The sequence below is a fragment of the Hemitrygon akajei genome, chromosome 19, assembly GCF_048418815.1.
Source record: "Hemitrygon akajei chromosome 19, sHemAka1.3, whole genome shotgun sequence".
Classification (NCBI taxonomy): domain Eukaryota; kingdom Metazoa; phylum Chordata; class Chondrichthyes; order Myliobatiformes; family Dasyatidae; genus Hemitrygon; species Hemitrygon akajei.
Genome location: NC_133142.1, coordinates 66616101 through 66637005, shown reverse-complemented (window position 1 = coordinate 66637005; position 20905 = coordinate 66616101). Strand labels below are relative to the sequence as shown.

Here is a 20905-nt window from a genome sequence, read left to right as displayed (position 1 = left end):
AAATATTAACGTTTTCTCTTTCCTCAGATACTTTTCAATATTCTCTCTTCTTTAAAACAATAAAACCTTGAGAAAGGTGCACTTATTTGTTATACTGGTCAAGAGTTGATTTAATATAACTTTTCATAGATTTAGTTAACTGTTATTTCCATTTGTCCCTTTGCAGGAGTAGGCTACATTTAGATGGGCCTTATGATGAATCTTTTTATGAAAGTCTATCAGACTTTTCACAAGATGATGAAACAGTGGACTATGCAGCCCGAAAGGTAAAATTAATATTTTTAATGTGCAGTGTCTATTTTTATTTAAAACAAAATTAAGTGAATTTCTGTTGATTTTGGAGACATAATGATCTGTACTATCTAGTTGTCATCCTACATTAACTTTTTATGGAGCTATAGGTCCAAATAGTCTCCAGCCTTTGTTTCTGTTTTTAATGTATTTCTTACAGCTTGTAAAATTTAGAGTTCAAAAGGTGTCAAAGAAAATTTTTTAAAAATCTACTTTACAACTCAAAGGCATTTACAGGCAAAAATAAATAAACTGTTTACCTAAATGTGACTTTTCAATCAAATTGGATGTTCCCACTAAGTCAGTGGGGTCTGATGTAAAGGTGAAGGGCAGTACGGGATGTGTATCTGCTATGTTTATTCTCGGCTGCTGGATTCTGCATAAAGCTAGCGTGCACTCTAGTGGTGGAGCTGAAGTTCTGTCATGACTGACTACTATCGTGCAAGCAAGCTGACTTGCGATTGTTTTCAGAACTGATGGAAAAGGTTAGGTTGGTTTTGGGCCATTGGTATAGTCCTGTAGGCTTAATTCCTTTTGTGCCAAAATGTTAATGAATTGATAATTATACTTTTTCAGTTACTGAATCTTGTCGAATTAACCTTAATGTGAGCTTAGTTCCTGGCCTAATTCTATAGCCAACTGTTGGACAAAATATGATTGTTGGTTACTTGGAAAATTAAATGAACAAGTTTCAGTGATGGAGAGACATGAGACTGCAGATGCTAGAGGAACTTAGCAGCTCAGGCAGCATCTGTAAAGAGGAATTTATATTTGTCTTTTGAAATAATCCCTATATATTCCAGTGTAACTGCTGGAAATCTGCAGAAAATTAACAATCACTCACTGGTCTGCAGCTGCAAATATTTCTTGAGGCTTACTCATGTGAGCTGGAATTTTGAGATGTATTAAATTGTACTGTCAGTCTGACCTTTGATGCAAATTCTGTTAATTACTTTTTTTTGCATACTCTGCCAAGGGAGCTTCAGTAATTAATTAACTGACAGATTTGGGCTATTGAATTTATTGGTATTAGCTATTTTTTAAAAAAAAATTGTTTTGTAATTTTCTTTATTGAAGTTCATCAAACAAACATTTCCATAAGATGTATTTCAGACATTGTACATATATATCACAAAATCTCCACAAAGTACTTATCTGGGGTATACACTTATAGAAAAGAGTGGAAAGAAGAAACAAGCAAAAGGAAAGAGCTATGTACAAGTAGGGAGTGATCTTTTTTTAAAACAGATTCATTGATTTGTGAGAATAAAATCAGGCCTATGAGGCATTATCCCCAACATTCCCAGTATGAATCAAATTGTTCCAGCTTATGATTAACAGATGCTGTTATCTTCTCTATTTTGTAAATGTCCATTGTAATTTCCATCCACGGGCTCTCCTGTGATAACCATTTCCTAGTAAGAGTCTTTTTACCAGCCACCAACAGTATATTCATTAAATATTTATCTCTTTTCAACCATTCTTGAGGTATATATGCAAAATATATGGTCTTACTCTCCAAGGGTATTTCACATTTAAAGATGTCTTGTAGGGCATTGTGTATCCCCCTCCAATGGTATTAGCTATTTTTTAAATGCTTGAGTTAAGGGTAAGTTATTAAAACAAGCAGAACTGACAGCTGACTCATGAAAATGTTTAAAATTCAGCTGGATGTATTTCTTCATTCTGTTAGAATTCTCATAAAGGGACCCAATGATTAGTTAGACTGATCCATATCTTTACCTGGTCTGTAAACACTTTGATGTAAAAGTTGTGGCCTTTATAATCTCATCCAAAAATAGTTATGACCAGGAAATACTTTTGTTTCTGTAAACAGATACATCAATACAGGGTTGCTACAACAGCCAAGGATTGTTCCATTATGATTGCACTTTCTCCTTGTCTTCTGGAGGAAAGGTAAGGGGTTTCTTGCTGAAAATATATCAAAATAAGATCAAATTTAAAGATCAGTAAATGATAGAAATAACTAGTATATATAAGTCTGTAAAGTGCAAATGAATAAGGGCAAGGTAGAAGATTTCTTTGGTTCGAGATTCAGGTTTATTTATCACGTGCAGTGAAATGTATCATTTTTTTAAACAAAAGATCCTCCCAAGGATGTGCTGTAGTTCAGAACAACACAGAGCATAACAAGTAACAGAACAACAAGCACTGTTCCTCCTTCTTACCCATGCACATACGCAGTCCTCCAACCCCAGGACTGGCTGTCTTTGGCCTTCAGCTTCCTGTGTGCTCGGACATCAGGCTTCAGCTTCTGGAATTCTCAATGACTTTGATTTTCAATCCTCAGCATTGGCCCCAGAACTCACTGAGCACCATACACTAGGCCTTGAATTTAGGTTTTATCAGTTCATATAGCTGGGGAGTTCCTCTTGCTTCTCACATGGAACCCGCCAATAACTCACTGACTCGAGGCAGGGTGGGCAATACTGGTCTGCTGACCCAACATCGACCATGGATGTCCTATGTCTTTGTCGCTGGCCTTCAGTAATAGAGCAGAGGTTTAGACTCTGACTTGACCTTAATTCCCCTGTATTTATAGGTTTAGAGTAACCGGTCTCTTTCCCAGAGTGGAATTATCAAATACTAGAAGGCATATCTTTCAAGGAGGGGAATTTTATTTAGGAAGCAAGTCTTTCTTTTGTAGAGTGATAGGTACCAGGGACATGCTGCCAGCAGAAGTGGCAGAAGCAACTTCGAGAGGTTCGAGAGGCATTTAGACAGACAAGTAAATAGTCAAAAAATAGAGGGATATGGAGCATATACAGATAGAGTAGATGGCATTAGTTTGGATTGGCAGCATGGTTGGTGCAGACATTGTCAACTGAGGGGCCTGGTCCTGTACTGTATGTACTGTTTGATTTTGTTTACTGTCTAGTCTAATAATTAACAATATCTACAAATTATCATTTGTTTTTCAGACCTGAACCAAGTAGCATAATTAGGACCTCAAGGACATCATTTGCATATTCCATCTCTATTCTTGATTTGGACCCCAAACCATATGAGAATATTGCACACCAGTATAAATTAGATGGGAAAATCATAAACTATTATTTGCAAAATACAAGGACCAAGAAAGATGTTACCAATCCTAATGTCTACAGAGGATATGAAGAATGCACATTATTTTTTCATTCTGTGTGAGTTTCAGTTGGGCATAAATATTCATGTAATATTTAATAAAATGACTGCACTGACTTAGTAGCCATACTCTCTAGTATGTGAAGTTTAGGAAATAAACTTGAGATTTTGTACATTGAAGACTAGCTTTGGATTTTGAACATTATCAAAATTTAGATTGGATATTTGCATTCAAAAAAGCATGTTCTTCCTCAATAATAGCACTAAGGACAGCTTTTCTTTTGGAATAGTGTGGTACCTATCTTTAGAAGGGAAACTGCAGATTATGTTTAAACACAGTCATTTTATCTGTTTCTAAGATGTATTTCGGCAAGTTATGTCAGTATAGATTGTGAAGCGAGCTTTTTAAAGCAGTTGAAAGTAAACAACTATAATTCAAGAACATTGAAAACTACAAGAGAATTTTCCATTAACAATAAAGGAAAGGCGTTTTTCACCGCTGCTATTAGTTTTCTTCATGCTTTCAAATGTAGTTCAAGGCTGCAGGTGTAGTCATAAACTTGATTAAAACTTTTTTCCACTTTGGCTCATCATTCAAATTGCTGCTAGATTTTGCAGTTTGTTTTTCTACAGCTTCAGTTTGTGCCAGATTTGTCTTGTCAGTCACTGAAATTTGCTGCAGTTAGTGCAGATAATTGTAACCGTTAAATGTTTTAAATATGATCTAACCACTTAAGAAAAGTGCCACTGAAATTATAGTTATATAGGAGCAGAATTAGGCCATTTAGCCCTTCGAGTCTGCTTTTAGTAGAGAACCATGGATCTCTTGTATTTAGCAAAAATACCAAGTGGAAAGAGCGCTTCCTATGTTAAGATAATGTTTGAAAATAAATCTTAATATTGCTCCAAAGTCCATGGATGCTGATTAGTAGTCATAGAGTTCAGGAACAGAGATTGGCAAGGATGCATCATCATTATTTAAACATGTCCCTAACTTCAGAGTTAGAATTAAGCTTGTAGTTAGCATGTGTTTTTCTTCCTTATGTGGCTCTCTCTTGGAGTTATTTTCTTGCAAGTAGTAGGTATGCTGTATAACAAGTAATGTTTGCTCTGGAGCAGCAGTAAAAACTTCTTTTGCAATTGTTAAATGTGACTGGGACTATCGGGGAGGATGCTGTTAGGCCAAAAGACCTGTTTCCATGATGTATCCCTCTATGACTTTGATATGTGGATTCTGCAACTTCTTCACTCAAATGTACTTTGTGGAAACTACAGGTATTTATTTGATCCCATGCTTTTTCAGTTTAAGGCATTAAAACATCAGTGCTCTTAGCTGCTTTCTAAGGTGCACATACATTCTAAAGTTAATAAGATTAAAAAAGTAGTCATAGTTGAAACAATGACTTTGTACCATGGGACCAAAATCAAAATTGTAATATCTAGATGTGCATTAAATTAGGCTCTACACAATGTTATCAGCTGTACATGAGAAGTGAATAGTTAAAAGATGGACTATTGTTGATGGAATAAATATGTGAAATAGCTGAAAAAGGAAATCAATTATTGCTGACAGTTACCGCATGTACAATTTTCTGAGCTATGTTTGTGACAGCATAACAGTGGAAACAGATGCTTCTTAGGACAGGGGAAAAATGTGAGTTGCTAGGGAGTGACAAGTGGTGGGAGAGTGGGGATTTGGGGAATAAATATTGAGGCATTTTTGGAAAAGTGATAAAGGGGCATGAAGAGAGTTCTTTTATATAAAAAAGGAATAGGATTAGCATAGATCCAGGACAAAACAATAGAACAGTCACAAACTGTTGTAAGTGCAAATTAAAAGAGAATGGAATGGACATAGCAAATTTCATGTGACATTGAGATGAAAATGGGCCTTGGTAACATAACTTTGCATGAAATAATTTGAACCATTTTACCAGTTAATTTCCTTTGATGCCATCTACCAACTTTTCTTGAAATATGTCAATTATCTCCTTGTGGAGCTAAAGCTGTGCATCGATCCAAAATTTCTGAACTTGCATGAGCTTTGTTGGTTTTTGAAAACATATACAAGTAGAATTTAAATGTTGTTTCTATGATGTTTGTGGACTCTCTTTATCTGGTTCATTATGCTTAAGATTATTCTTTTTCTCCTGACTCCTAGCTGAGTGAGTTGAACTGATGCATTATTGAACCCATATAATAATTTTATAGTGAAGACCGTACAGTTTTCTACTGTATGTCTGAAGAGAAGTTGAATCAATTCCACATTTTTGAGAAGATAGTTTTTCTTTCACATCTTGGTCCTGTATTCATGTTGATTTTCCATTATGTTGCCATTATTTTACATTTTTCTCGAACAGTAATAAGCAGATGCTGCCCATCAGGATTAAAAGAAGGTGAAATTATTCGCGATTTTATTTTCTACAATTATCCTATTGAATTTTAAAAATGGCAGTCGAAGCATTTTGCATTACCTGATAGCAGAATCAGAAACCACTTTAAAATAGTGTCCAAAAAAGTTAGGCGAGTTACTATTACAGTTCGACGTGTTGGAGTTTGGTATCCTCTGTAAGGAGTCTCTGTACGTCCTCTCTATGGAATATGTGGGTTTTCCCCAGATGCTCCGGTTCCCTCCCACAGTCCATAGATGTACCCAGTAGGTTAATTAGTCATTGTAAATTGTCCCATGATTAGGCTAGGATTAAATTGGGATTGTCGGGGGGGGGGGGGTGGGGGAAGGTGCTCAGAGGGCCTACTCCACACTGTATCTCTGAATAAATAAACAGAGTGATCTGGGCTTAATAAAGTAAAATTGTGGGCTTTCTTAAGGAAAAACATTTTGTGTGATCACTGATTTTTGAAGAGGTATATTACAAACGATATGTAGTTTTTCAGATTTTCTTTTTTGATATCTGCACCAAATAACCATGAGGATAATGCTTGATCCTAGTACTTTCCCAGAAGACTTCGTTGTGGAATGGAATGCTTGAGGAGTGTACTCAATACAATTTGATTTAATTACTCTTCAGATTTAGGCTGCATTCTGTCTCTAGGACAATCAGTAGTGTTTTTTTCCCCTGGTAGTTGCATTTAACATTAATCCTGTTCTTAATATTACCTAGCTCAAATTGCACTAATGTCATTGTACAAAACAATGTATAGGTAATTTCCCATTTTATAATGGTGTTAAATCTGTTATAATTTCATTTAGGTGCTAACTTTGTTTTTGATATTTAAATGGGCAAATCTGGTCAAAAAACTTTTGATGATTGTTAGATGAGGTTTTTTAATTTTTTGCTTCTGGCAACCTTGAAGGGAAGCATTTGTATCAGTAGCACATGCTCCTTTCCACTGGAATTAAACAGAAAAATGAATCTGACTTCTTTACCTGTCCAAATGAAGCAAATTAAGTCAACATCCATTATGTTGAATGCCAGTATTGTATTTATATTAATGTTAATATTTTCTCTGTGATAATAACACCACTTGTGATTTCAAAATTAGCCAAGATACTGGATTGCTTACTCTACTTGAGAAACAATATACATGACTTGAATGTGAGTTTTTAGGTAAATTGTTTTTTAATTCTATAGTGTAAACTTTTTGCTTTGTTTTCAGGTGACTTGAATTTTGGATATGATTAATTTCTGTAAATATGTATAATTTGTTTTAAAATGTTTCAATAGTAAATAAGTTTAAAATAATGGTCTTCAATTAAAATTGTTACTGTTCCAGCTGCTGGCTCACAAGCAACATTTTAGAATTGGACAAAACATTTTAGTTCGAATGGTTGGCAATCATACCTCCAATGTTTAGTGCCATTTGAATTTACACTTGTAAGTAATATTTAACTGGATTGGAGAGATGTTTTGCAGTTCAGTTAGTGCAGACATCTCCAATTGTACTTTCTAGATATTGAAAGTGATCAATCACTGTTCATCATTTTGTTCCTGTTGCATTACCCATCAGTTTTTCAAAATAAGATTTCAGTAACTTGACATGAATATTAATGGACTTTAAGAGCATTGTGAATGTGGCTGAGTAGTTTGGACCTGTGGTTTTTATCTGTTGCCACTTAGCTTGAATAATTGATTTATTTAGTATTTAAATTGTGTTGAATCATTTTTTTATTGACAGAACCAACAAGAGGGTGAGAAGATATGCTTCATAATACATGTATATAATCTCCAACTGCAGTATTCTACCTTATGGAATAGTGTGGATATGGCCTTTTGAAAAGATATAACAAGCAATTTCCTACTTGTTTATGACTATAGTGCCTTGTGTTATTGTGAGACATTCAAAGATTACTGATTTGTAAACATCCCATTGAGAATTTTAATTTGATCTGGTCCTGATTTACTTGTAAAAATGTCAATTACAACTGATAATGTATTTTGTCATTGGTACTAACCACTATTTCATTATGTACTTGAGTTATTATATACTCAGCACTTATTAAAAGCTGTGAATTGAACTGCCATTGTAAGAATAAACTTAACTTTCAAATGTAGTTTCCTTAATTTCAGACTACTACATGACAGATGACTTGTAGAAATCTTGTACAAATGCAATAGAAATGTCCCAGTATTTGTAAATATTCTTCGGCAATTTATATTTAAATGCATATTTATTTTTATGTGACAGTGCCATAGGAGAAATTAATTGTAGTTGTGGCATGTCCTGATGTACTAGTACCCTTAATAAATGAGTAGAATGGATTTTTCTCTATGAATTTTCCTTTTGATGCACAGCAGTATGCATTAATCCCATATTTCAGGGTTCTTCGCACAGTTCAGTTAAACACTCAATAGCAGCCTCGATTCCATGTAGGTGTAAGAGATGTCTAAAGCTTTTGGGGGCACTATCCATGACCTTCGTTGTATCGAAGTTGAGTGCTGTGAAAAAAATAGTCACAATTTAAATAAATTCCTCAAATTGTTAAAACTTGATTAGAAAAACAAAGCAATTGTTAATTTGTGGTTTAATTTCAAGTTGCACCATAGACCATGTCTACTAAAGTAAAATCTGAAGTGCCAGAAAATAAACTACAGATGCTGGTTTACCCCACCAGGTCTAGCCACATATGTGGGAAGAGAAACATTTCAGGTCAAACACACTTTGTGAGAATTGGCAGGGAAATGAAAGCTAATGGAACTTCCATAACTGCACAGTGAATGGGGGAGGTGAGGTATATCTGCCAGGGTAAGATTGGGGTGACCATAGGGATGACCATAGGGATAAGCTGTAAACAAGATTATCTATTAAATGAGTAAAAGAGAGCAATTTAAGAACAAAAACAAACAAAAGAATAAAGGATATTCAAAATGCAGAGTCAGAAGACCTGGAGATAACCCCTCCCACCCTCTGAAACTTAAACTGCTGTTTCCTTTTCAGTCCTTGCCAAGGGTCTTTGACCCTTTAAGTCGGTTTCTCTTCTAACAAATGCAGCCTGACCTGCTGTGTTATTTGCAGCATTTTCAGTTATTTTACTGACTTGAAATGCAATTTTCTTGCTTGCACATTCATAATAATCTACCGTAATTATTGTAGCATTTGTGCTAATGCAGAAATTAAATGCATTCCTTCTAAAATTAGTTGTAGTGTCTCCAAAAATGACCTTTGCCAAAATTTAGAGACTGGGTTGGAGAAAAGAAAAACATATATTCACTAGAGAATTGAAAGAACCAGCATCACATTTGGTCAACTGGGATCCACTTTATGACGAGCTGAAAAATATCATCATAGACCTTGTCTATAAGAATAGATAAACGTTTTTGATGTGAATAATTATTGATTGGTTCAACCCTTTTAGTCAGGAATCTATTAAGAACTTAAATAGTTGATATGACATAGTTGATATTGGTTCAAGTAGGTTATTAATAGCTTTTCATCAAGTTCAGATTCTTAATGGCTGTACCTTTCATTTATTGTTCCTTGTCTGACCCTCCATATTTTTGTTTTTGGTCTCCAAACAATCTTGATTTTAAGTGATTTGCTTACAGCTGCATTCAAGCAAGAGTACAATCTCAAACTAAAGTTTAAGTATTAGTTAACTGACAATATCAGATCTGTTATTGTGTCACTGGCTTTTTGAAACGACAACGGAGATTAATACAAAGACCATGGAAATCTACAGCACATTACAGGCCCTTTGACCCACAATGTTGTGACAATCAAGTAACCTACTCTAGAATCTGCCTAGAATTTCCCTAGCGCATAGCCCTCTATTTTTCTAAGCTATATGTATCTAAGGGGCTCTTAAAAGATCCTTTTGTATCCACTTCCACCACCGCCGCTGGCAGTGCATTCCACGCACCCAACGCTGTGTGTGTGTGAAAAACTTACCCCTGACATCTCCTCTGTACCTATTTCCAAGCACCTTAAAACTATGCCACCTCATGTTAGCCATTTCAGCCCTGGAAAAAGCCTCTGACTATCCACACGATCAATGCCCCTCATCATCAGGTCACCTCACATCCTCTGTCACTCCAAGCAGAAAAGGCTAAGTTCACTCAACCTATTCTCATAGGGTATGCCCTCCAATCCAGGCAACATCCTAGCAAATCTCCTCTGCACTCTCTCTATAGTATCCACATCCTTCCTGTAGTGAGGTGACCAGAACTGAACACAGTACCCCGGGGGGGGGGGGGGGGGGGTCTGACCAAAGTTTTGTATATCTGTAACATTACCTCCCGGCTCTTAAACTCAATCCCATGGTTGATGAATGCCAACACACCATACGCCTTCTTAACGACACTGTCAACTTGCACAGCAGCTTTGAGTGTCTCATGAACACTGACCCAAAGATCTCACAGATCCTCCACACTGTCAAGAGACTTACCATTAATATTATATTCTGTCTTCAAATTTGATCTACCAAAATGAACTAAGTACCGCCACCTGTTGCCTTCTGTGAGCAAGCCAATTTTGAATCCACAAAGCAAGGTCTCCTTGGATTCCATGTCTCCTTACTTTCTGAAGGAGCCTTGCATGGTGAATCTTATCAAATACCTTACTGAAATCCATGTACACTGCATCCACTGCTCTACTGTCATCAATGTGTTTCGTTACCACTTCAATCAGGCTTGTAAGGCACAGCCTACCCTTGACAAAGCCATGCTGACTATTCCTAATCAGATTACGTCTCTCCAAATGCTCATAAATCCTGCCTCTCAGAATCTTCTCCAACAACTTGCCCACTACTGAAGTCAGGCTCACTGGTCTATAATTTCCTGGGCTATCTCTACTCCCTTTCTTGAACAAGGGAACAACATTTGCATCCCCCCAACCCTCCGGTACTTCTGTCCTTATTGATGTCACAAAGATCATCGTCAGAGGGTCAGCAATCTCCTCCCTCACTTCCCACAGTAGACTGGGGTTTATCTCATCCATTTCTGGTGACTTATCTAACTTAATGCTTATCAAAAGCTCCAGCACATCCTCCTTCCAAATGTCTATATGCTCAAGCGTTTCAGTCCGCTATAACTCATCCCCACAATTGCCACGGTCTTTTTCTTGAGTGAATACCGAAGCGAAGTATTCATTAAGTACCTCTGCTACCTCCTTCAACTCCATGCACATGTTTCCACTATCGCACCTAATTGGTCCTATTCTCACATGGCTCATCCTCTTGCTCTTCAAATACTTGTAGAATGCCTTGGGGTTTTTCTTAATCCTGTTCACCAAGGCCTTCTCATGACTCCTTCTAGCTCCCCTAATTCCATTCTTAAGTTCTTTCTTAGCAACCTTATAATTTTCTAGAGCTCTAACAGTACCTTGTTTCTTGAACTTTTCATAAGCTTTTCTTCTTAACTAAATTTTCTACATCCTTTGTACACCATGGTTCTTTAATCCTACCATCCTTTCCCTGCCTCTAATCAGAACTCCATGCAAATGGTCCCTGTGCATTTGCCACATTTCTGTCGAGCATTTTCCAGAGAATATCTGCTCCCAAGTTCCTGCCTAATAGCATCATATTTCCCCCTACCCCAATTAAATGTTTTCCAAAATTGTCTGCTCCTATCCCTCTCCAGCGCTATGGTGAAGGAGATAGAGTTATGGTCACTACCTCCAAAATGCTCTCCCAGTGAGAGATCTGACACCAGGTTCATTTCCCAATACCAGATCAAGTTCCTCTCCTCTAGTTCCTGAACACACTGAATAAACTCCACCCCATCTAAACCCCTTGCGCTAAGGAGATGCCAATCAATATTAGGAAAATTATCTCATCACAACAACCCTACTATTATTGCACCATCTCAGAATCTGCCTCCCTATCTGATCCTCGATGTCCCTGTTACTACTGGGGGTCTATAAAAACACCCAGTAGAGTTATTGCCCCCTTCCTGTGTCTGACTTCCACCCACACTGACTCAGTAGACCATCCCTCTATGACTTCCTCCTTTTCTGCAGCCGTGATACCATCCCTGATTAGCAATGCCACGCCCCACCTCTTTTGCCTCCCTCTCTGTTCTTTCTGAAACATCTAAAGCCTGGAACACTCAGCCATTCTGTTCCTGAGACATCCACGTCTGTAATGGCCACAACATCACAGTTCCATGTATTGATCCACGCTCTAAGCTCATCCACAGTGTTTATGATACTCCGTGCATTAAAATAGACACATCTCAAACCATCAGGCTGAGTGCATCTTTGCATCTGGGGAGTAGGTACAGAGGAGATGTCAGGGGTAAGTTTTTTCACTCAGAAAGTGGTGAGTGCGTGGATTGGGCTGCTGGCAACAGTGGTGGAGACGGAAACGATAGGGTCTTTTAAGAGACTTTTAGATAGGTACATGGAGCTTAAAAAAATAGAGGGCTATAGGAAGCCTAGTAATTTCTAAGGTAGGGACATGTTTGGCACAACTTTGTGGGTCGAAGAGCCTGTACTGTGCTGTAGGTTTTCTATGTAATATCTCCCTATCCTTCCTCACAAACTCTCTCCAAATTGTCTCTACTTGTGCTCTGATCTCCCCATCCTCTGCCTCTTCATTTCAGTTCCCGCCCCCCTGCAAATCTAGTTTAAACACTCTCAACAGCATTAGCAAGCCTCTCCACCAGGCTTTTGGTCCCACTCGTATTCAAGTGCAACCTGTTCTTTTTGTACAGATCACACCTGTCCCAGAAGAGGTCCCAATGATCCAAAGACCTGAATCCCTGTCCCCTGCTCCAATCCTTCAACCATGCATTTATCCTCCACTTCATTCTATTCCTATACTCACCGTCGCGGGGCACAGGGAGCAATATGGAGATTACTACCTTTGAGGTCCTGCTTCTCAGCTTTCTTTCCAACTCCCTGTATTCTGTTTTCAGGACCTCCACCCTTTTACTACCTATGTCGTTAGTACCAATATGTACCACGACCTCAGGCTGCCCACCCTCCCATTTCAGGATATTGTGAATGCGCTCACGAACCCCAACACCTGGGAGGCAAACTACCATCTGTGTTTCTTTTCCGTGCCCACAGAATTGCTGCTCCTTCCCCCTTACTATAGAGTCCCTATTACCATTGCCATCCTGTTCCGTTCCCCACCCTACCCTTCTCAGTCACAAGGCCAAACTCAGTGCCAGAGGCATGGCCAATGTTGCTTCCCCCAGGTAGGTCATCCCCCCACCCCCCCCCACCCAACAGCACTCAAAATGGAGTACTTCTTGTTACGGGGGACAACCACAGGGGTGTTCTCCACTACCTGACACCCTCCCTTCCCTCTCTTGACAATCACCCACGTATGTGTCTCCTCTGGCCCTGGAGTGACTACCCGCCTTTAGCTCCTGTCTATCACCTCCTCACTCCCTAACAAGCCGAAGATCATTGAGCTGCAGCTCCAGTTCCCTAACTCTGTCTCTAAGGAGCTGCAGCTCAATGCAGCTGGCGCAGATGTTGCCATCAGGGAGGCTGGAAGTCTCCTGGACATTTCACATCTGACACACAGAACAGAAAACTGGCCTTGTAGTCATACCCACTATTCTTGTTAGGGGGGAAAAAATAACTTACCTCGCTGAAGCCCCGATGAGCTAAGCCCTACTACTCTGACAACCGCTCTGCTAGACAGAGAATTTATGTTATTTCAGAGCTTTCTCAGTGTACTTACGTGATGACAAGCTACTGCACCTGAGCACTTCTCCCTGAACTAATACGCCGAGACCCGCGAAATGCTCTTTTTTTAAACTCTTCTCCCTGACCTGTGCGAAGCTCTCTCTCTCTTCAAATCGAGTGGTCCACTGCTAATGCAATTAATGTTCAAATTGCTTTCCGAGCTGCTTGTGCCTTCCTGGTTAAAGCTATTTTATTAAGTTATTAGAGGAATGATGTGGAGTTGCAAGGAAATCCTGAATTATTTTTAACCTAAACTTGTAAATTTTTAGACTAAAAACCATATTTATTCACTACATTAATGTCTATCAAAAATCATTTCACTATCCAGTGTTCATGATCAACCTATTTTGGTAAACTGATACTGCACCTGAATTTAATTATGATATAGTACCAATGTAGAAATATGAAATGTTCCCTAATGTTTCAATTTTTTATACTTGCCCTCTGCTGGTACTTTCGTCAAGAGATCCAAGACTGGGGTAACGGCTCCTCCTTCGCTTACATGTATTTTCCAGAAAATTTTGAACTCAATTCTGTGCAAGAGAGTAAAAGAGGTGGGTTGGTGTTTACTAATTTTGCAGTTGTCTAGGGCATGTTCATTCTGGCTTGCTTCCTGCGCAATTTTTGTGTCTACAGAGACAAGTTGCACTCTGAGGTTCCCTTATTGTGAAAGCCTTGCTGCAGTGGCTGCCACATAACAACTGAAACAATGAACCTCTGCTCATGTTGGGCCACTTTGCAACCATTCCCACTCTGCCACACACACAACTGTCCTGATCACTTTTTTCTCTAAATTCATTGCTGTCAAAGACCTTTGAAATGCTTTCATGCCCCCTGAAAGAACAGGTATTATAAAAGCAACTGAGTTCTTTTTGAATACAGTGCATGTTGGCTAATTGGGACCAGTACATCTTAGCCCAATTAAATGGGTGCCCCAATTAGCCGAAGTTTCATGGAAATAGTTAAAATATATATAAAAAAGACAAACACACAAAATGCTGGTGGAACACAGCAGGCCAGGCAGCATCTATAGGGAGAAGCATCCTGACGAAGGGTCTCGGCCTGAAACGTCAACAGTGCTTCTCCCTATAGATGCTGCCTGGCCTGCTGTGTTCCACCAGCATTTTGTGTGTGTTGTTGTTTGAATTTCCAGCATCTGCAGATTTCCTCGTATTTGCTCTTAAAAAAGACAAACTACCATTTAATTGAGTAACAAATTATGTATTTAAATGTAATACAGAACAAATTAGAACACTATCAATACTTATATCCTACGATAAAACACTATTAGTCCCTATTAGTTATTGATGGAGGATACCATGTTCTGATTGACTGTAAATGAACAAAATTAGTGCAGGAAACTATTGGACTGCCTTTATACAATGCTACCTCAGGTCAACATCAGGTAGATACTGGAGGAGCTGAGCAACATAATCAGCAGACACAAAACTATGCACTCTGATGTCTTCCCTATCATTGTGGGAGATTTCAACCAGGTCAGCTTGAATAAGTCTGAACAACTACCGAGAACGTATCACTTTTAGAACCAGAGAAGGCAACACACTAGACAACTGTTATGCCACCATCAAAAACACTTACCGTACCATCCCACACCCACACTTTGGAAAGTCCGATCACCTGGCTGTACTTCTCCTCACAATGTATGGGCAGAGACTAAGATTGCAGCATCAGTGGTGAGGGCCAAAGAATGTCAAGGGAAGCAGAGGAGCGCTGCTTGAGTTGGTTAACTGGACAATATTCAGGAATTCATCTTCCAAGTCTGAATGAATGTGCCACAGGTGTCACCAACTTCATCAAGATCAGATATATCCAAACCTAAAGCTGTGGATGAATCCAGGAGATATGTAGTCTGCTGAAAATCTGGCATTCAAGACCAGTAATTCAGAACTATAGAAGAGGTCTAGGTATGACCTACAGAGATTTATTTTAAGGGTGAAAAACATTTCTGATTGAGGTTAGAGACAATCGGATGCAAACCATTACTTCCCACTAAGGAAAACCTAGATCATGAATGGCTGTGATGCATCTCTCACAGAGGAGCTCTGTGCCTTTCATGCACACTTTGAAAGGGAGAATAAAACAATACCTGTGCAAATCCCTGTAGCATCTGGTGATCCTGTGATCTATATCTTGGAGACTGCTTCAGAATATCTTTCAAGAGGATGAATCCTTGCAAAGTGTCAGGCCCTAATTGTCTACCTGGAAGGGCTCTGAAAACCTATGCCAACCAACTGGTTGGAATGTTCAAGGACATCTTTGCTCTCTCAATGCTGCAGTTTAGGTTCCCACCTACTTCAAAAGGATGACAATCATAACAGTGCCCAAAAAAAGTAGGATGAGTTTGTCTCAATGATTATTGCCCAGTGGCACTCACATCTACTGTGCTGAAGTGCTTTGAGATGTTGGTCAATTGATACGTTGTGGCCTTCACTGAGTTGTGGGTGAAAGAGGATCATATTTGGGAACTTAACATCCAAGGAAACACATTTTATCCAAAGGTGGCAATATTGCTTAAAAAAATGAAATCAAATTCTTAGAAAAAGGTGACGTAGGATTGGAAGATGTAGAACCCTTGTGGGTAGAGTTAAGGAAATGCAAGGGTAAGAGACCTGGTTGGGAGTTATATACAGTCCTCCAAATAGCAGTCAGGATGTGGATACAAATTACAACCGAAGATAGGGAAAGCATATAAAAAGGATAATCTTATGATAGTAATGTGGATTTCAATGTGCAGGTAGATTGGGAAAATCAGGTTGCTGCTGGATCCTAAGAGAAGCAACTTGTAGGATGTACACAAGATGGCTTTTCAGAGCAAATTGTTGTTGAGCTCACTGGGGGAGAGGCAATTCTCAATTGGGTGTTGCACAATGAACCAAATTTGATTAAGAAGTTTAAGGTACAGGACCCCCGAGGAAGCAGTGATCATAATAATGATAGAATTCACCCTGCAGTTTGAGAGGGAGAAGAGTCAAAAGTATCAGTATTACAGTAGAGTAAAGGGAACTACAGAGGCAGGAGATAGGAGTTGGCCAACGTTGTTTGGAGCATTCACTATAAGACCATAAGATATAGGAGCAGAAGTAGGCCATTCAGCCCATCGAGTCCACTCCACCATTCAATCATGGGCTGATCCAATTCTTACAGTCATCCCCACTCCCCTGCCTTCTCCCTATACCCTTTGATGCCCTGGCTAATCAAGAACCTATCCATCTCTGCCTTAAATGCACCCAATAACTTGGCCTCCTCAGCCGCTCGTGGCAACAAATTCTACAGATTTACCACCCTCTGACTAAAGTAATTTCTCTGCATCTCTGTTCTAAATGGACGTTCTTCAATCCTGAAATTGTGCCCTCTTGTCCTAAATTCCCCTAATGTAGGAAATAATTTTGCCATGTCTAATTTCTTCAGGTCTTTTAACATTTGGAATGTTTCTATGAGTAGTCCCCCCATTCTCCTGAACTCCAGGGAATAAAGCCCAAGAGCTGCCAGACATTCCTCATACGGTAACTCTTTCATTCCTGTAATCATTCTAAGAATCTTTTCTTAACCTTCTCCAATGTCAGTATATCCTTTCTAAAATAAAGAGCCCAAAATTGCACACAATACTCCAAGTGTGGTCTCACAAGTGCCTTATAGAGCCTCAGTATCATACCCCTGCTTTTATATTCTGTACCTCTAGAAATGAATGCTAACATTGCATTCGCCTTCTGCGCCACTGACTCAACCTGGAGGTTAACCTTTAGGGTATCCTGCACAAGGACTGCCAATTCCCTTTGCATCTCTGCATTTTGAATTCTCTCCCCACGTCTTGTTACATATACCTGTTAGGGTGCATTCTCCAGATACCTTATGAGGCAACCGTAGCCATCAGCCAGGAGCAGATGTCAACAGGCGGTTCCCTACCTTCACAGAGTGTTTTGACCCTTAACCACGACACTCTCCAGTTGGTGGGCCGGCAGTGGTGGCCAAATCACTGCCCATCTGCTCCTGGCTTCCCTCCTCTCGCCTACTCCAAATCCAACAAGAGGCTCGTTCTGCCTCTTACCCCATCCTACGAGCTGCTTGTTTTTGCTCCTTTCATCCAGGCCCAGAGCTGACAGCAACCGCCATGCTGATTTGGCTTGGAAACTTCTGCATCCGATCTCCACAGGGAACAACCATGCCTGCCATCCCTTGTCTTTGCACTCCTGCACTAAGGGCTGGTACTTCAAGACCTTTCTCTTGTGGGCCTCTTCCCAGCCCTCCTCCCACGGCACCGTCAGCTCAACCAGAATTTATTTCTTCCCCCAAAGTAAATGATCATACACTTTCCAACATTGTATTTCATTTGCCACTTCTTTGCCCATTCCTCTAAACTATCTTAGTCTCTCTGCAGGCTCGTTTCCTCAACACTACCCACTCCTCCAGCTATCTTTGTATCATCGGCAAATTTAGCCACAAATCCATTAATCCCATAGTCCAAATCATTGACATACATCGTAAAAGCAGCAGTCCCAACACCAACTCCTGTAGAACTCCACTGGTAACAGGCAGCCAGCCAGCATAGGATCCCTTTATTCCCACTCTCTGTTTTCTGCTGACCAGCTAATGCTGCACCCATGCTAATAACTTCTCTGTAATTCCATGGGCTCTTATCTTGCTAAGCAGCCACACGTATGCCACCTTGTGAAAGGCCTTCTGAAAATCCACCTACACCAAGCCTACTGCATTTCCTTTGCCTACCCTGCTTGTAATTTCCTCAAACAATTACAGTAAGTTAGTCAGGCAGGATTTTCCTTTCAGGAAACCATGCTGGCTTTGGCCTATTTTGTCATGTGCCTCCAGGTTCTTTGTAATTTCATCCCAAACAATCAATTCCAACAACTTTCCAACCACTGATGTTAGGCTAGCAGGTCTATAGTTTCCTTTCTGCTGCCTCCCACCCTTCTTAAATAGCAGAGTAACATTTGCAATTTTCCAGGCATCCGGTACAATGCTAGAATCTATCGATTCCTGAAAGATCATTGTTAATGCCTCCGCAATCTCTCCAGCTACTCCCTTCAAAACCTGAGGGTGCATTCCATCAGATCCAGGAGATTTATCCACCCTCAGACCATTTTGCTTCCTGAGCACCTTCTCAGTTGTAATTTTCACTGCACATACATGGATGACATCAGAAAACCAATGGCTGGTGGTTCTGGGGGCAATTCAGAAGGCACAGGATAGATACACCAGAAAGATGAAGTGGCATTCTAAAGGGAGAATGAGGCAACTGTGGCTGACAAGGGAAGTAAAAGCAGAAGTGGGAATGTACAATATAGTTGGAAGTTAGATGATTGGGAAGCTTTTAAAAACCAACAAACTACAACTAAAGCCATTAGAAGAGAAATGATGAAATATGAAGGGAAGCTAGCCAATAATATAAAAGAGGATACCAAAAGCTTTTTCAGTAAAAGTGGATTTCGGAGTGCTAGAAAATTTCACTGGCGAGGTAGTTACGTAGGAGAAAGAATTGGCAAAAGAACTTTTAGTATTATGTGTTAGTCTTCAGTATAGAAGACACTAGCAACATGCCAGATATTTGAGTGTCACAGGGCAAAAGTGAGTGTTGCTGCCATGATTGAGGAGGAAGTGCTGGGGAAGTTGAAAGACCTGAAGGTAGATAAATCACCTGGACCAGATGGATTGCACCTCAGGGTTCTGAAAGTGGTAGATGAAGAGATTTGTAGAGGCATTAATAATGATCTTTCAAGAATCACTAGTTTCTGGAATGGTTTGGAAGACTGGAAAATTCTAAATGTCACTCCACTCTTTAAGAAGGGAGGGAGGCAGAAGAAAGGAAATTATAGGCCAGTTAACCTGACTTTAGTGGGAAGATGTTGAGTCCATTACTAAAGATGCGATTTTGGGGTACTTGGAGGCACACGAAAAGCCAGGCCCAAGTCAGCATGGTTTCCTTAAGGAGAAATCTTATCTGACAAATCTTTTGGAATTCTTTGAGGAAATAAGAAGCAAGATAGACAAAGCAGAGTCAGTGGTAAACAGAGTTTACTTGGATTTTCAGAAGGCCTTCGGCAAGGTGCCACACATGGAAGGCTGCTAAACAAAATGAGAACCCATGTTTTTACAGGAAAGATAGTAGCATGGACAGAAATTTGGCTGACTGGGAGGAGGCAAAGTGTGGGAATAAAGGGCCCTTTTCAGGTTGGCTGCCAGTGACTTGTTTTCCGCAAGGGCTGGAGTTGAGACCACTTATTTTTTCGTTGTAAGTCAACAATTTGGATGACGGAATTGATGGCTTTGTGGCCAGGTTTGCAGAAGATATGAAGATTATCTGCCCTTCCACCTATCTTCCTGAGGAAGAAAGGTGTCTGCAGAAGGACTTGGACGTATTGGGAGAATGAGCAAAGAAATGGAAGATGGAATAGAGTGTAGAGAATTGTATGGTCATGTACTTGGATAGAAGGAATAAAAGTGTAAACAAAATAGGGAAAAATTTTAAAAATCAGAGATGCAAAGGGACTTGGGAATCCTCATGCACGATTCCCTAAAGGTTAACTTGCAAGTTGAGTCAGCGATAAGGAAGTCAAACGTTTGTCTTAGTATATAGTACATATTTTACCTTTCTGTGCATATAAAACACTTACGAAACATACGTATTTCAATAATTAAACCGCTGCATTGCTTAGTAATAATTGTAGCTTTCATCAGGGCAGGGCCTTTCACATGCCTCATTAAAAATGTTCCGATTGTTGACTGACTGTAGGTCATCATTCCGATGACCGATGATGTTTCACCTTTTTCCAATCACTTTATTACTTCCACCTTATTTTCAATCGTGATTGTAATTATTTTTGTGAACAGAAACACTGCGGATTCAGAGCTTCACCGCTGGGTCCTAATGTCCACCGCACTGAGACATGTTAAATAAAGTCCGGGATTCCGCTGGATCCTAAAGACCACTGCACTGAGACAAGTTAAATAAGGGACTTGAGCATCCGCGTTTTTTGGTATCCGCGGTGGGTCTCGGAACCAATCCCCCACGGATAAATGGGCCGACTGTATTGTTATAAAATCATAGAGAGATGCAGCTTTGAAAGAGACACTTCGGCCCACCAAATATGTGCCATCAATCAACCACTCGTTTACACTAATCCTATATTAATCCCAATTTTTATATTCCCTATATATTTGCCAGATTTGACTACTCACCTACACATTAAGGGCAATTTACAGTAACCAATTAACACTAGAATCTCTGGTCTTTGCGACATCAAGTAAACTGGAGAATCTGAAGGAAAGTCATGTAGAACGTAGAATGTAGAAACTCCACACAAACAATACCCAAGGTCAGAGGTGAAGGAGTAGGATAGTGGTTCTACCACTGTGTTGTCATTTAAAACGATGGCAA

The 20905-nt window shown here is 39.6% G+C and overlaps 2 protein-coding genes across 2 annotated transcripts in view; one reads left to right on the top strand and one right to left on the bottom strand.

Moving 5' to 3' along the window:
* ippk (inositol 1,3,4,5,6-pentakisphosphate 2-kinase) overlaps window positions 1-8117 on the top strand; it is a 125785-nt gene extending 117668 nt beyond the window's left edge. Inside the window, exons 11-13 of the mRNA XM_073072678.1 lie at window positions 167-266; window positions 2129-2208; window positions 3234-8117. Of these exons, the coding sequence (XP_072928779.1) occupies window positions 167-266; window positions 2129-2208; window positions 3234-3459 (406 nt within the window). The 3' untranslated portion in view covers window positions 3460-8117. The remainder of the gene's footprint in view (window positions 1-166; window positions 267-2128; window positions 2209-3233) is intronic.
* The window catches only part of cenpp (centromere protein P), a 304546-nt gene continuing 291625 nt past the window's right edge, over window positions 7985-20905 (bottom strand). Inside the window, exons 8-9 of the mRNA XM_073072681.1 lie at window positions 13936-14027; window positions 7985-8294 (exon numbers count right to left, since the gene is read on the bottom strand). Of these exons, the coding sequence (XP_072928782.1) occupies window positions 8173-8294; window positions 13936-14027 (214 nt within the window). The 3' untranslated portion in view covers window positions 7985-8172. The remainder of the gene's footprint in view (window positions 8295-13935; window positions 14028-20905) is intronic.